Source organism: Crocuta crocuta, unplaced genomic scaffold (assembly GCF_008692635.1).
Source record: "Crocuta crocuta isolate KB4526 unplaced genomic scaffold, BGI_CrCroc_1.0 scaffold99, whole genome shotgun sequence".
Taxonomy (NCBI): domain Eukaryota; kingdom Metazoa; phylum Chordata; class Mammalia; order Carnivora; family Hyaenidae; genus Crocuta; species Crocuta crocuta.
Window position 1 is genome coordinate 1,809,830 of NW_027551560.1, and position 14,350 is coordinate 1,824,179.

The 14,350-nt window shown below is 37.7% G+C and overlaps 1 protein-coding gene across 3 annotated transcripts in view; it reads right to left on the reverse strand.

Annotated features, from left to right (window-relative positions):
* Nucleotides 1-14,350, reverse strand: part of KIF27 (kinesin family member 27) — an 80,617-nt gene that overhangs the window by 50,382 nt on the left and 15,885 nt on the right. For all 3 annotated transcript variants that reach the window (XM_077749509.1, XM_077749508.1, XM_077749510.1), the window contains exons 4-5: nucleotides 10,384-10,527; nucleotides 2,126-2,332 (exon numbers count right to left, since the gene is read on the reverse strand). In XM_077749509.1, coding sequence (XP_077605635.1) covers nucleotides 2,126-2,332; nucleotides 10,384-10,527 — 351 coding nt within the window. The remainder of the gene's footprint in view (nucleotides 1-2,125; nucleotides 2,333-10,383; nucleotides 10,528-14,350) is intronic.

Below are 14,350 nucleotides of genomic sequence, written 5' to 3' on the forward strand. Positions count from 1 at the left end.
AACAGAGGGTGCTGGAGGGACTGTGGGAGGGGGGAGGGGCTAAATGGGTAAAGGGCATTAAGTAATTTACTCCTAAAGTCATTGTTGCACTATATGCTAACTAACTTGGATGTAAATTAAAAAACAAATAAAATTATTTTTAAAAATATTTAAGATTAGGGGCACCTGGGTGGCTCGGTTTGCTAAGCAACCAATTCTTGATTTCGGCTCGGGTCATGATCTCATGGTTCCTGGGATTGAGCCACATTTCGGGCTCTGCACTGACAGTATGAAGCCTGCTTGGGATTCTCTCTCTCCCTCTCTCTCTGCACCCCCCTCACTGCTCATGCTATCTCAAAATAATAAACTTTAAAAAAAGTAAAAACAAAAACCAAAACAAACAAAAGCTGCTGATCATATGACATTCGCATCATCTTCCTTTTCCCCTCCTTTTAATGGCTAGCAGGGATCTTTGCGGTAGATGGAAAATTGTGAAAACAAAACTAATAATTTGATAATCTGAAACAATAACCACGGAAGTTGTTATTCAAATCATGCCTGTTTCAGGCCTATTTAAACAACTATAAGTAAGAACAAGGGCCTAACCTATTTCAAGAGCTCACAGAGCTCTATCTCCTCACAGAGTGTACATGTGTGTGTGAATGTCTAGTACAAAAGAAGAAGAGAGAGAGACTGAGAGGAAATAAATATGTATAACTATTGTAATCGGGGGAAAATAAATGTTATTTTTAAAAAAATAATAGAAGAAACAGAAAATTTGTTGACATTACTAGCCAATAGTTAATAAATAAATCATTTGAATATAGAAGACTTGATATATAATTATTAAGTTGAAATAATAGTTATTAAATTTGGATCCTGCCAAAATTTACCTTTCATCCCAAATGTTCTAGGAAAATTTACTATGTATTCAACCATAAAGAAAATATCAATAACTCTACAAAGTGAAACTCATATTAATAAGAACAGTGATTTAAATTTTAAAACCTGACCACTCAGAGTTGAAAACCACACACTTATGGATAGTATCTCTTTCATTGTGAGGCACGGGGCGTGGGACACAGTAGACACACCCTATGGGCACGTGTTGAAGACACGGTGTGCCACGCAGTTTTAGAATCACTATGTCATGTAAATAAATCCTCCACACACACCCACGTTTCCCCCAGTCTGACAGATAAGGAACCTGCACGGGTATAGGCACACGTACACCTCTCATATTTCTTACCCCTTTAACAGTAACCATCACATGACCTTGAAATCCTTTCCCTTCATAAAATTAATAAATAGAAAACAAAATTCATGAATCTGCTACTTAGTCTTTTCCACTGGAGATTTCCATTCCAGTAGAGATTCCTTGATTTTTCAAGAGAAATCTGTGTGCATATATTTATCACCCACACACATATTTATAAATAAAAATTAAAATGAAACTTCATACTGACCTTCATACAGTCTCGATTATGTCAGCTTGGCAAAACCAGATAATAAATATCATTTTGAAACAGGCCAAATAAATCAAACTAATTACCCTCCAATCACATCTCAACTTGGTGTGGTTTAAGACAGAAAAAAATGAATGAAGATATCAGACTAAAATATGAAAATATGATAACATCTGAAATATGATCGCAAAGGATAGCTTTTTCTCCTTGGTGGATACAGACATCACCTTCAACTATTCCTTCCAAATACATGTTCTCCTATTTATTCTTTTTTTTTTTTTTTTTAAAGAAGCACAACTGAAATAAAGAATATACGTAAAAGTCCAAGAAACCAGGGGCTCCTGGGTGGCTCAGTCGGTTAAGTGTCCGACTTCGGCTCAGGTCATAATCTCATGGTTCGTGGGTTTGAGCTCCATGTCGGGCTCTGTGCTGACTGCCAGCTCAGAGCCTAGAGCCTGTTTCAGATTCTGTATCTCCCTCTCTCTCTGACCCTCCCCTGCTCATGCTGTCTCTTTCTCTCTCTCTCAGAAATAAATAAAACATTAAAAAGAAAATTAAAAAAAAATGTCCAAGAAACCAAACAGAAAAAGGAAAGGTGCCAAGACTGTACAAATATCCTATGATATTACACAGATTTTTTAAATCTCAAAATCAGAAAGAGATCAATGTTCAGACATTACCTTCCTGGAATCTGATCCGGCTGGGATATAAATATAATGCCCTGAACGAGTATCAAACGGTACAGTACATGGTCTCTTTCCAGGTATCCTGGTGTCTGGCCCATCTCCGCAAGATTCCGTAGCTGAAGTCGTCATTGATAGATTAAGTTTTGCTAGTTCTTCACTCAGCTGATCCATAAGAAGTTGTTGTTCTATTATTTTTTCATTCTTGGTAGGAGAGAGATGAACATTTTTAAAATAGAGAACCCCAGTGTGTAATGATTAAAAATAAACTGTACATTGCCCAAAATCATGACTACCTTAACAGAACCATAAAACCTCACTGCTCCACAGACTAGCTTTCTGGTGTTCACCTAATGGTTCTGAGTGGTAAAAACTTTTGAATAGTAAGCAGTGACAGTGACTGAAGGATTAAATACTCAAAGAAAATGCCCCATACACTGTGACTGGTTGGTTTGCCAACCTGAAGCACTCTGATTAGCTGATCTTTATAAACCTCTGGCTTTCCTGAGTGAAATCCAAGCAGTACAGTAGAGAAGAAAGTTGGAAAGTAGAGAAAGAACTACAAATGGCAGAGGTGCCCACAAAGGAGACTAAGTGGTAACAGGTGCAGGGAAGTGAAAGCCTTTACTCAGGGCAAAAGAAAGCCTCATGCACAAAGAGATAAAAGATAGGTAGCTGGTAGTCCTGGGAGGGAAACGAACTGGAAAGCAAAGGCTGAACAGATTGTGTATCGGGTGTGTGTGTGTGTGTGTGTGTGTGTGTGTGTGTGTGTTAGCTTTCTATGTATCCTCTAGAGAAACTTTTGTCAACTATATCCAGTCCAGAGAGCTCTATCAATCTCTGTTTTATCAGCACAAAATTATATAAACAAGAAACTCTCATTCATCTTTATACTTCACATGTACTACAATGTTTAAATAGGAAAAAACCCCTAAAGTTTCACATGCTAAGCTATAAAAAAGCAACCTTATTAAAAATTCATATATTCAGATAATTAAAATATATGTCAAGGGCATATAAGCTGATGCAGGGGGTGGGATATGGAGTCTTTACACTGTCTGGGAGAGGGTGAAAATACCAATAATATGATTAGGCTTATTAAATCAAAAGTGCATGGTACACTCTCCAGGATAACCACCAATAACTAAAAGAGTACAACACCTAAGCTAATGAAGTAAAAATAGAAAAATTAAAAATACACAGTTAATCCAAAAAAAGATAAAGAGAGAAAAAGGAACACAGAGCAGCAGGATAAGTAAAAACCAAAATGGTGGGATTATAACCAAAATATGTATGGAATTATGTTAAATTCATAAATGAACTAAGTAATCCAATTAAAAGATTATAATATATCAGAGGGGATTATAAAATTATCTAACTTGCTGCTTCCAAGAAACACAACTAAAATAAACCCACGAAGATTAAAAATAAGATGGAAAAAGAAGGGTGCCTGGGTGGTTCAGCGGTTAAGCATCTGACTTCAGCTCAGGTCATGATTTTGCAGTCTGGGAGTTTGAGCCCCGCTGGGCTCAGTGCTGACAGCTCAGAGCCTGGAGCCTGTTTTAGATTCTGTGTCTCCCCATCTCTCTCTGTCCCTCCCCCACTCATGCTCTGTCTCTCTTGCTCTCAAACATATATAAAACATAAAAAAAAAAAGATGGGTAAAGAGACACCATGTAATATTAATCAAAAGAAAGCTGGTAGAGCTATGTGAATACCGAAGTAGACTTTAAGGCAAAAACTACTGGAAGAAGTAAAAAAATATTAAAAAGGTCAATTCACCAGGATGATGTAACAATCATCATTTCTATGTACTTAATAACACAGCTTCAATATGTATAATGCAAAAATTGTTAGTACTGGGACACCGGGGTGGCTCAGTCAATTAAGCATCTGATCTCACAGTTTGTGAGTTCAAACCTTCCATCCGGCTCTGTGCTGAAAGCTCAGAGCCTGCTTAAGATTCTCTATCTCCTTCTCTCTCTCTCTGCCTCCCCTGCTCGCACTTCCTCTCTAAGATAAATAAATAAAACATTTAAAAAATTGTTAGTACTTCATGGAGAAGACAGATCCAAAATTGTAGCAAGAGATTGTAACATCACTCTAAATTACTGATATAACAAAAAAGACCCCAAAAATGAACAAAAATATAGATATGATTAACAAGATTAACAGCACCCAATAATTACAGAATACACATTCCTTTTAAGTATATCTGTAATATCGACAAAAATTGGCCTTATGCTGAGCTATGACACAAGTTTCAATACAGTCAAAGGACTGAAATCACATGGACCACATGCAATTAAGCCAAAAATTCATAAAAAGAAACCTTCCATGTGTTGGAAATAAAGTAACTATATTACCCATACATCAAAGAAAAAAGTCATAATAAAAATAAGGAAATATTTTGAGCAGGTAAACTTAGGAAGAAATCTGTAACTTCAACTGCACGTGTTATAAAAGAAGGAAAGTTAAAAAATCAATGAACTAAGAATCCTTCTAAAGAATCTAGGAAGATTACCAGCAATGAAATTGAATCAGGAATCAAAAAACCCCCAAGAAACAAAAAGTCCAGGACCAGACAGTTTGACAGATGAATTGACCAAACATTTAAAGAATAATTCTTCTCAAACTATTCCAAAAAATACAAGAGGAAGGAAAACTTCCAAATTCATTCTATCATGCCCAGTTTTACCCTGATCCAAAATCAGATAGACACCACAAAAAGAGACTACAGTCTAATATCTCTCACAAATATAGATGCAAAAATCCTCAACAAAATACCAGCAAACCGAATCCAACAATACTTAAAAAAAAAATTCCTTCCACACAATCAAGTGTGATTTACTCCTTGGGATGCAAGGGAGGTTCAGTATTCACAAATCAATCAGTGTGAAACATCACCTCAATAGAGAAAGGATAAAAACCATATGATCGCCTATTAATTTTCTGGGTTGTTTCCTTGGCTGTGCAGAAGCTTTTAATCTTTATGCTNACAACCATATGATCATTTCAGTAGATGCAGAAAAAGCATTTGACAAAGTACAATATCCATTCATGAGAGAAACCTTTAATAAAGTAGGTTTAAAGGGAACATACCTAAATGTAATCAATACTTTAGATGACAAACTCACAGACAACATCATATTCATGGGAAAAACTGAGAGCTATAGATTAGGAACAAGACAAGAATGTCCACTCTTACCACCTTTTTAAAAAAAGTTTATTTATTTTGAGAGGGAATGAGAGAGAGAGCAAGGGAGGGAGGGGCAGACAGAGAGGGAGAAAGAGAATCCCAAGTAGGCTCTACACTGTCAGCGTGGAGCCCGATGTGAGGCTTGAACTCACCAACTGAGTGATCGTAACCTTAGCTGAAATCAAGAGTTGGATGCTCAATTGACTGAGCCACCCAGGTACCCACCAATTTTTTTAAAAATATTTATTTTGAGAGAAAGACAGAGAGACAGAGAGACAGAGAGAGAGAGAGAGAGAAGAGGTAGAGAGAAGAGTTAGAGAGAGAGGGGGACAGAGGGAATCTCAAGCAGGCTACCGTCAGCACAGAGCCAGATGCAGGGCTTGTAAACCGTGAGATCATGACCTGAGATGAAACCAAGAGTTGGATGCTTAACTGACTGAGCCACCCAGGCTCCCCTCGCTCTTAGCACTTTTATGTACTGGAAGTCCTAGCCACAGCAATCAGACAACCAAAAGAAATCAAAGGTATCCAAATTGGTAAAGAAGAAGTAAAACTCTCACTATTTGCAGAGGACATGATACTACACATAGAAAATGCTAAACACTCCACCAAAAAACTACTAGAACTGATCAATGAATTCAGTGGTTGCCAGATACAAAATCAAAGTTCAGAAATCTGTTGCATTCCTATACATTAATTATGAAGAAGAAATAAAATTAAATAATCCCATATACAATTGAACCAAAAATAATAAAATATCTAGGAATAAACCTAAACAAAGAGGTGAAAGACTTGTATAGATGAAAACTATAAAATATTGATGAAAGAAATTGAAGACAACACAAAGAAATGGAAAGACACTCCATGCTTATGGACTGGAAGAACAAATACTGTTAAAATGTATATACTACCCAAAGCAATCTACACATTGAATGTAACCCCTATCAAGATATTCACCAGGATTTTTCACAGAACTAGAACAAACAATCTTAAAATTTGTATGGAACCACAGAAGACCCTGAATAGCCAAAGCAATCTCGAAAAAGAAAAACAAAACTGGAGGCATCACAATTCCCAAGTTATATCACAAACTAGCAATTAAAACAGTATGGTACTGACACAAAAACAGACACATAGATCAAGAGAACAGAACAGAAACCCCATAAACCCACAATTATATGGTCAAAATCTTCAACAAAGGAGGAAAGAATATGCATGAAAAAGACAGTCTCTTTGATAAAGTGTTGGGAAAACTGGACAGCTACATGCAAAAGAATGAAACTGGACCTCTTTCTTTCATCATACACAAAAATCAGTTCAAAGTGGATTGAAAGCTTACAAGTGAGACTGGAAGCCATAAATATCCCTGAAGAGAGCATAAACTGTAATCTCTCTGACCCTGGCCATTAGCAACTTCTTACTAGGTATATCTCCGGAGACAAGGGAAACAAAAGCAAAAATAAACTCCTGGGACTATATCAAGATAAAAAGATTCTATACAGTGATGGAAATAACCAACAAAACTAAAAAGCAACCTACTGGATGAGAGAAGATATTTGCAAGTGATATACCCAATAAGGGATTAGTATGCAAAGTATGTAAAGAAGTGATACAATTCAACACCAAAAACCAACCACAAATAATCCAATTAAACAATGCGCAGAAGACATACAGATGGCCAACACACACATGAAAATTTGCTCAACATCTCTCATCATGAGGGAAATGTAAATCACAACTGCAATGAGATCCCACCTCATACCTGTCAGAAAGGCTAAAATCAACAACACAAGAAGCAACAGGTATTAGGGAAGATGTGGAGAAAAAGGAACCTTCTAGCACTATCGGTGGGAATGCAAGTTGGTGCAGCCACTGTGGAAAATAATATGGAGGTTCCTTAAAACATTAAAAGTAAAACTACCCTAGGATCCAGTAATTGTAACCCAAAATACAAAAACACTAATTCAAAGGGATACATACACCCTTATGTTTATAACAGCATTATTTTTTAAACGTTATTTATTTGTTTGTTTTGTTCAAATACAAGTTAGTTTCTTCAAAAGTAGAATTTAGTAATTCATCACTTACATATAAAACCCAAAGCTTATCCCAACAAGTGCCCTCCTTAATGCCCATCACCCATTTAGCCCATCCTCCAACCCAACACCCCACCAGCAACCTTCAGTTTGTTCTCTGTATTTAAGAGTCTCTTACGGCTTGGGGCGCCTGGGTGGCTCAGTCGGTTAAGTGTCCGACTTCAGCTCAGGTCATGATCCCACAGTTGGTAGGTTCGAGCCCCGCATCGGGCTCTGTGCTGACAGCTCAGAGCCTGGAGCCTGTTTCAGATTCTGTGTCTCCCTCTCTCTCTGACCCTCCCCTGCTTGTGCGCACTCTCTCTCTCTCAGAAATAAATAAAACATTTAAAAATTTTTTAAAAAAAGTCTCTTATGGCCTGACTCCCTTTCTGTTTTTACCTTATTTTTCTTTTCCTTCCCCTTGTTTGTTCTGCTTCTTAAATTTCACTTATGAGTGAAATCGTATGATACTTGCCTTTCTCTGACTATTTCGCTTAGTATAATACATTCTAGTTCCACCCACACTGTTGCAAATGGCAAGATTTCATTCTTTTTGACTGCTGAGTAATATACCATGGTGTGTGTGTGTGTGTGTGTAATCTGGCTATTGTTGATAGTGCTAGCAGCAGTATTTACAAAAGCCAAGATATGGAAACAGTCCCACCAATAAATGAATGGGTAAAGAAGATGTGGTGTGTGTATATATATATATATTATGAATATTATTCATCCATAAAAAGAATGAAATCCTGCCTTTTGCAAGGACAAAAATGGATCTAGAGACTATAATGCCAAATGAAATAAGTCAGAGAAATACAAATACTATATGATTTCACTCATATGTGGAATTTAAGACATAAAATAAACAAGCAAAGGAAATTTTTAAAAGAGAGAGAAAGACAAACCAAGAAACACTCTTAGCTATAAACAACAAACTGATGGTTACCAGAGGGGAGGTGGGTGGGAAGTTGGGTGAAATAGGTAAAGGGAATTAAGAGTACACTTACCATGATTAGCACTGAGTAATGTATAAAATTGTTGAATCACTATATTGTACACATATAAAACTGTATGTTAACTACACTGGGATTAGAATTAAAAACTTTTTAAAAAGCCAAAACTTTCAGAGATTTAAGAAAATTAACAGCAACAAACATTGGTAAGCCAATGTGGAGCAAGAGGCGTACTCACAGAGTATTGGTGTGAGTGTAAACTGGAAAAAGAGTTGGATATTTGTTAAAGTTGGAGATTCAACTTCCCTATGACCTAGCAATCCAACTCCCAGGCACAAATCCAAAAGAAACGTGTGTGCATGTGCACCAAGAGACACGTAGGAGAAAATCTCCATCACAGTAAGACTGAGTAATGTACAGAATTGTTGAATCACTATACTGGACACCTGAAACTAATATAACACTTAATTATACTGGAATTAAGGGGAAAAAAAAAGTGGGGGGGGGGCGCCTGGCTGGCTCAGTCAGTAGAGCACACAGCTCTTGACCTTGGGATTGTGAGTTCAAGTCCCACATTGGGTGCAGAGAGTACTTAAAAAATAAAATCTAAAAAAAAAAAAAAAAAAAAAAAAAAAAAAAAAAAAAAAGAAAAATCTCAACAACANTAAAATAAAGAAAATGTCCATCACCAAAAAAAGTCCACCAACAGAAGAACAGAAACACAAATTGCAATATATTCATACAGTGAAATCCTATATGGCTATAAACCTAAACAGGCTACAGTTATACACATCATGGGTGAACCGGAACAAAAAAACACATTCACTAAAAGCAACTAGATACTAAAGAATATGTATACTGAATGATTAAATTTCTTAAGATTCCAACAAGTAAACTGTAGTGTTCAAGGATATAGAGTAAAACCACAAAGCAAACCAGGAAAGCGATACTATGACGTGAGGAGAGCGCCCCCCTCTGAGCAGGATGAACGAAGGACTTCTCAGGGGCTGACGGTTAACTAGTGTTTGACAGTTTACTATGTACCAGCTGGTTACCCAGCTGCTCTCTCTGTGATACAACACTGCATGGTGCATTTTGTTTTGTTTATGTTTTATGTTTTTAAACTATTATAGAATGAGAAGAGTTAAAAAAGGAAATAAAAATGAAATGTCAAAATCAAAATCTAACTTGTGCTGGATCAGGTTATTCCTCCCTAATAGGAACCTAAATCTATTTAAAGGCTTTAAATGAAATTAACTGTTTGGGGCTGCAGGAGGTAACAGGGATGGGAGTGAGGGTGTTCACAGCCAGGAAGTGTAATATTTAGGGACACACACACCACATTCCAGGCAGGCATATCCATGTTAATAAGAGGGAGGCTAAGCTAGAAAAGTGGAAAGATTTAACCAAAGTTAAAGAGCAAATCACTGATAGAGTATAAAAGGATTATCTAATAAATCTTAAAGTATGTGTTTACTTTCCAACTCTTAACATCGTGTTGCCTATTTCGGTGGCAAACAACAGAATGGAAAAACATGGAGAAAAGGTAACCATAATATGATATGCAAATTAAGTTTTTGTGTATCATCTTCGTATTTGTGAAAAGTAAGTCAGGCTAACAGTAAAAATGTTATCTCCTCATACTGATTTAGGGGGAAACTGTAATAAGTCTCTTAGTTGCCTGGGTTCAGAACTCTTCAACTGAAACCTATTTTTGTAGACACTCCCGTTTATCATTCAAAAAGCTATTCTGGGGGTGCCTGGGTGACTCAGCCGATTAAGCATCTGACTCTTGATTTCAGCTCACAGTTCATGAGATCAAGCCCTGCATCAGGCTCTGCACTGAAAGTGTGGAGACTTTTTGGGATTCTCTCTCTCTCTCTCTCTTTCTCTCTCTGCCCCTCCCCTGCTCTCTTTCTCTCCCTCCCTCCCTCTCTCTCTCAAACAAATAACATTAAAATGCTATTCTGTTTAGCCAAGTACTATTTTAACTAAATCTACAGCACTAGATAGGTCAAGAAACTCTACCTGCAATCTATTCACTTTTTGTGCTTCTTTCAAAGATACCATGTGTCCTTTGTTTTCCTGGACCATCATTTGCACTTGATTCTTCAGTTCCTTCACCTCCAGTTCTTTCTGATTAAATACAGCTTCATCAGCAGCCAGTGCACACTGGGAAAAGGGAGAAAAAGCACAAGAGATTCACCACGAAAAGTACTCAAAAGAGCCCAGAAAATACCACAAAACTGGGATTTCATGATGGTTTGACAATGTCTCTTGAAATTTTTCTCATCCTATTCACTTTCAACTTTTTTTGTTTTCTGTATGAGAAAGGCAGAAACAATTCAGGGACCTGTCATTGCTATAACCTAAGAACTAATTACCATAAAGACAGGCTTTCCCAGGTTTTATTTCCTGAATTTTAGAACAAAAAAAGTTACTCGGTTTCTAGATTACATTCAAGAGGATTTATTTTACTTTTACAAGTTTGCTAGAATTGCCATGAGCTTTTTTTTTTTCTTTTTTTGCCATGAGACTTTTACTGTGGGTTTTTAAAAATCACATTTCTGACCTAGAGAGTTAAGAACACATTTGGATCTTTTAAATGAAGAATATTTGGTAATTAAAAAAAAATTTTAATGTTTATTTTTGAGAGACAGACAGACAGAGCACAAGAGGAGGAGGGGTAGAAAGAGAGGGAAATACAGAATTCAAAGCAGGCTCCAGGCTCTGAGCTGTGAGCATAGAGCCCAGTGTGGGGCGCAAACTCACAAACCATGAGATCATGACCTGAGCTGAAGTTGGACACTTAACTGACTGAGCCATTCAGGCAGCCTTAGTATTTGATAATTTTATACACTTTCACTATGAAGAGAAATTTGAAGATATCTAAAAATACGGTTAAACAGTTTTCTTAATTTCTAGTGAATTATGCCTGTTTTCAAATAAACTTGAGATATACAAATAATACTTTTAAAAACAATTTTTAAATTAAATAAACTGAAAGAAATTTAACATCTGTCAAGTGTATTTTATGCTAGGGGCACCTGGGTGGCTCAGTTGGTTAAGCGTCTGACTCTTGATTTCAGCTCAGGTCATGGTCTCATAGTTCATAAGATCGAGCCCCATGTCGGGGTCTGCACTAAAAGTGCAGAATTCTACTTGAGTTTCTCTCTCTGCCCCTCCCTCTCTCTCTCAAAATAAATAAATAAAAACTTTTTTAACAAGTGTATTTTATGCTAGTGACTTGACATTTTGAAAATATCTCACTGAGCAGACATAGTTCCTTTTTCATGAAGAAATCAAGAGATTAAAACCTTTGCCCAAGATGACACAGTAGATAAACCAAACTCCTGACCTTCAACCCGAGGGCCTTTCTGGATCAAAGCCCATGTTCTTTCTACTAAGCTATAGGAAAAGACAAGAACAAGTAGCTGATGTACAAAAATAGTGTTCACTTTACAAATAAGATTTAATTCACAAAAACAGGGTATGTACGTTACTACTCCTGCAATGGCCTAGGGATAGATGAGACCCTGTGCAGAGAATCCACAGACAAAGGCAAAGGCCAGCCTTGATTTGTCACAGCCTCACAGCAGTGCTCAGGGCAAGTCCCTTCTTTTCTCTGTTTGGGATCCTCAAGTGACCAAATGAGGAGAAGACGCATGACCCAGATGGTCCTTATTTTCATGTTTACATATGACCTATGTGACTTCTTTCATAAAATAAGGTTAAACTGTAATTCTCGTTGGTTAATATCCTCTCCCTTGGTAAACTGTTCATTTGAGCTTAAAATGTAATTTGTCACCTAGTACTGCATATTCAACTATTTTTACATATGCTTTATAGACTACAACTATATTATTTGTTATTTATTTCAAAGTGTTTAACTGTTGAGTAAACTCATGTTCACGTACTGCTCTTGTATTCAAAATATGGAACAAAAAGGCAACCAAATCCTTTAAGAGGTGTTTATTAGGGGATGGACTAATGGCAAAAACCAAGGATGACAACGCTATCTGACACAGGAGTGCCTGAGAACACTACCTGGCTCAGTGGGTTAAGTGTCCAACTTGGCTCAGGTCATGATCTCACGGCTCATGAGTTCAAGCCCCACATCGGGCTATCTGCTGTCAGCGCAGAGCCCACTTCAGATCCTGTCTCCCTCCCTCTCTGCTCCTCCCCAGTGTGCGCTTCTCTCTCTCTCTGTCTCAAAAATAAACATTAACAAAATTTTAAAGAAAGAAAAAAAAAACACTACCAGAGAGCATCTAACAAGGAGGAGATGATGAACTTAAAAGTGACACTTCCCTAATGAAAATCTGGTGGTAATTCTACCTGTGAGATGGCCCACAATCTCCTCTTGGCTAGGAATTTTGTTTTTAAGTACTTATCTTGTGTAATAGGCTCAAGGAAGCATGGCTGAGCAAAAAGAATGTCCATGCCTCTCCCTGCACAGACCTGCTGTCTTGCTAGACAGTTTATCAAGCTGACTTCACTGTAACCCCTGGCATGTGGCCCCACGTACAACTACTAAGTCCCATCACTTAGCTGCCACTGACACATAACCTCAGCACAGATAGGTAAAAAATAAATGAGAGGAGGTAATAATAAGCTGCCTTTTATTGAGCCTTACTCCAGGCCAGGCAGCCTTCTCATCATTTTATGGGAACTAGTGTTTTAATAACCTTCACAATCTTCACCCTACAAGGTGCTTGTTATTATTGTTCCTATTTTCCAGACAGGGAAACAAACACAGAAAGGTTAAGTATTTTCCCAAGGTCACAGAGCAAGTAAGCAGAGGAATTGGGATTCAAATCTTGGGAGTTTGGTCCCAATGTTCTTAAACACAATGTTATTCTGTCTCGAACAGGAAAGGAAGTCTAGAAAACAACTTTTTAAGGAGACATACAGGTGATGGGGCACCTGGGTGGCTTAGTCGGTTAAGCGTCCGACTTTCGCTTAGGTCATGATCTCGCGGTTCGTGGGTTCGAGCCCCACGTCGGGCTCTGTGCTGACTGCCAGCTCAGAGCCTGGAGCCTATTTCATTCGGAGTCCGTGTCTCCCTCTCTCTCTGACCCTCCCCCGCTCACGCTGTCTCTCTCTCTCCTAGAAATAAATTAAAGAAAAAAAAAGACATACAGGTGAGGAATGACAGCAATCATTTCTCTGTTTGCTATTTAGTGGTATCCAAGAGTACTACTCCTACAAGACTGCAGAACAAAAAAAAAAACCTATTTTTTAATTGGGAAATACTGAATATTATATCTTTCACATTAAGATTAATAACATACACCAGCACTTTGAAAGTTCTGAGAAGTCTTGGGATTTTTGCAGTCTAGCATTCCCCAAAACCATCTGATCACGGTGTCTTTTTTCATCAAGCCTGTTAATTTCTTTGGGAAATCTTAATCTAGACATAATAGAGAGCAAGTTTAATTCAGAGTTTCCAACAGATGGAGAGAAAAACTTACCACCCACCCCCATCCTCCACCAGGGGGTTTTATGGGCTTCCATTTCAGGCACCTTAGAAGGATGAAATGCTCCCTACTGTCAACTCCTTAAGTGTTCCAAAGTTCAAGGTTCCCATCAACCATATTTCCTGTTCTGCCAGGTTCTTATACCAAAGAGGAAGGATCAGGCCTGCTCTATTATGAAGAAGGTAGGGCAGAATTACTGCTTTAAAAAAAAAAAATTCCTGATTTTTGGGGAACCTGGATGGTGCAGTCAGTACATCATGCAACTCTTGCTCTCAGGGTCATGAGTTCAAGTCTCCTGTTGGGAATAGATTACTTAAAATAAAAATTTAAAAATCTATTATTTTAAAGTTATTACTTTAAACACTTATATTTAAATATCAGGAAGCAGGCTCCAGGCTCTGAGCTGTCAGCACAGAGCCCGATGTGGGGCCCAAAGTCATGAACCATGAGATCATGACCTGAGCCGGAGTCGCATGCTTAACTGAGTCACCTAGGTCCCCACTAGGCATCCAAGT